We start from the raw sequence: 2,956 nt of genomic DNA on the forward strand, positions 1-2,956 counted from the left end.
TTGTAACCGGGCACGGGTGATTTGTAACCCGCAGCGCATGTCAGACTTTTATTATGCCTTGTAAACATCTGCACCCCGGGGCAGGAAGGCCATCAGATAAAACAAGATTTTAGTCTATTGAAATAATAAATTGAATGTAAGGGTTACAGATTTTAGGGCCACTGTGGCCTCAGGGCCACTGTGGCCTCAGGGCATTAGGGCCACAGGCCCACTGTGGCCTCAGGGCATTAGGGCCACTGTGGCCTCAGGGCATTAGGGCCACTGTGGCCTCAGGGCCACTGTGGCCTCAGGGCATTAGGGCCACAGGCCTCAGGGCCACTGTGGCCTCAGGGCATTAGGGCCACTGTGGCCTCAGGGCATTAGGGCCACTGTGGCCTCAGGGCATTAGGGCCACTGTGGCCTCAGGGCCACTGTGGCCTCAGGGCATTAGGGCCACAGGCCTCAGGGCCACTGTGGCCTCAGGGCATTAGGGCCACAGGCCTCAGGGCCACTGTGGCCTCAGGGCATTAGGGCCACTGTGGCCTCAGGGCATTAGGGCCACTGTGGCCTCAGGGCCACTGTGGCCTCAGGGCATTAGGGCCACTTTGGCCTCAGGGCATTAGGGCCACTGTGGCCTCAGGGCATGCCATTTACCAAATATCTTTAATGTGGCTGGACGGAGGTCTTTCTTCTACAAAGCCCCATTTGATTGGAATAATCTTCCTCTATCTCTTATTCTCTTAGATCGATTTCATCCCTCAGTCGCTTTAGGACTTCCCTAGATTCACATCTTGATTCAACGTGTTTATGCTTCTAAACTGACAGCAGTATTGACATATACGCTCATATATTTGCACTGTCATTCATTCGTCTGTTGTGTAACAGCCGATGATGTGGTGGTTGGTGGGGTGGGTGGGAAGGAGAGGGTGAGCAAGCTGTCTGCAGTGTATCTGTATATTATTTGTGTACTGTACTTTTTATGTATATCTTGTTCATGTTTTATGGGTTCAATGTCTTTCTCAAGGACACACTCAGAAGGAGCCATGCGAGGGATCGAACCTTCTTATTTAAATTCAATATTTCATATTTAGCCATCTAAAGGTGTTTCTGGCTCATGTCATATACAACTATATCCAGGTAGTGTTTGTAGGAGGTTGTCCTGAAATCCAATATTTATTTGTATGACAAATTTTGAAACGGTATGTAAATTAATTATAAAAAGTAATAAAAGAATAATCATATTATTATGTAGGCTCTGCCCAATTCTGCTCAACAATACAAAACATTTTTTTCTGCACATGATCTCTGTAGAGTCATATCATCACTATGTATTAGTCAGATCTTTCAGATTTGATTCCGACTGACTACGATTGGCATCCAAAGATTGCAGGTGTGGTCCCATTTTGTATCAAATGCCACAAATCATGAACGATCTCCCGCAAAATTGAATCACATTCTTTTTACACAAAAAAGAGCCATCCGTACAGTACATAATTATTTATAATTTATTATAATTATTATTATTATAATGAACACACCATCCTTCATATCATCATCATATACCCAAATTGGAATCGCTGATGTTGAGGGACCTCTATAGAGCACACGTCCAAAACCACTTTCACATCTGCCCATAGGGGTCTCCACAAACACGAATGGTATCTTTCGTGCAAACAATTTCCTCTGCGGGTTCCTCGTCTCCCAATAGCTGCACTCTGCGACGGACACATCCCTGGGTTGGCGACCCATCCTGGCGGATATCTGCACACTTTGCTAGTTTATTGTTCTTCCCAACCAGCCCACTTTGCGCTCTCAGGGCCTGGCTGCTGGCCGCGTCGAAACTCATCCAGTAGTTCAGTTCCTCTGGAAATTCGGGACACTGGATCTTCCTCTTGCACACAAGCTCTAGGATCTTCTCGGGGCTGCTGTGCACCACGTTCTGCCTGCAGAACATGATCGCCGAGACAAAACGGTCCCTCTTGGACACGAAACGCTGCTCCAAGTAAAACGCCTTCTCGTCCCAGCCGACGATTTTGGTCCGAATCTCGAAAGCCTCCCCGAACGCCAACGAGCGCCGGTAGCGAATGGTGGAAGCCCCTATCACCATTTTGGCGCCCAGCTTGGCCGAAGCCATGAATATGCCGTTCCGCATGTAATGGTGCAAACGGGCAAAGTCACACTCCCTCAGGTACCGGGCGTTGTTCATGTGGCCCATGTAATCCAGATCGTTGGTGAGGACAATTCCATCCACGTTCTGCTCGGCTAGAATATCCCATATTCGGGGAAGGAACAATGCCTTGACGAACATGAGGGCCCCTCGTGCGAAGTACCACACGTCCAGAATGCAGAACAGCAGCAGCACCGCACCCAGCACCAGCAGCAACATCCCTGCGGCTTACTAAAGATGCCGTTTGGTGTGACCCTGAGCTGAGATGTTATATATATAGACAGTCGCGTACAGTCCTGACATCATGTCTGATGTCACAGTCCTGACATCATGTCTGATGTCACAGTCCTGACATCATGTCTGATGTCACAGTACTAACGTCAAATTAGACCCCGGCAACTACCGCCCTATTTCTATTCTTAGTTCCATCTCGAAAGTGATGGAAAAAATAGTCTATGAACAGGTTGAAAAGTATCTTGCCACTAATAAATTATTGTACGAGTTCCAATCTGGCTTCAGAACATCCCACTCCACTGACACATGCCTTCTCTATTTGAGCGACCACATCAAACAAGAGGTGGACGCTGGCAAATACTGCGGCATGGTCATGCTGGACCTCCAAAAGGCTTTTGACACCGTGAACCACTCCATACTGGTTAACAAGCTAAAAGCAATTGGTTTCGATAGCACATCAGTGAGCTGGATGCAATCCTACCTGGAGGGGAGAGAACAGATGGTGGAAGTGAACGGAACACTGTCCCCCCCCCTCCCAGTGAGCTGTGGCGTTCCACAAGGAAGCATACTAGGGCC

The 2,956-nt window shown here is 48.2% G+C and overlaps 1 protein-coding gene across 1 annotated transcript; it reads right to left on the reverse strand.

Annotated features, from left to right (window-relative positions):
• Positions 1–1,600: 1,600 nt before the first annotated feature.
• LOC306920093 (protein THEM6-like) lies at positions 1,601–2,365 on the reverse strand (the record flags this gene model as incomplete). The annotated part of the gene is made up of 1 exon (XM_079496718.1): positions 1,601–2,365. The coding sequence occupies one exon, from the start codon at positions 2,363–2,365 to the stop codon at positions 1,601–1,603; it is 765 nt and encodes a 254-aa protein (XP_079352844.1).
• Between the last annotated feature and the right edge of the window lie 591 nt (positions 2,366–2,956).

This window comes from Electrona antarctica (genome assembly GCF_951216825.1).
Source record: "Electrona antarctica genome assembly, chromosome: 1".
Classification (NCBI taxonomy): Eukaryota; Metazoa; Chordata; class Actinopteri; order Myctophiformes; family Myctophidae; genus Electrona; species Electrona antarctica.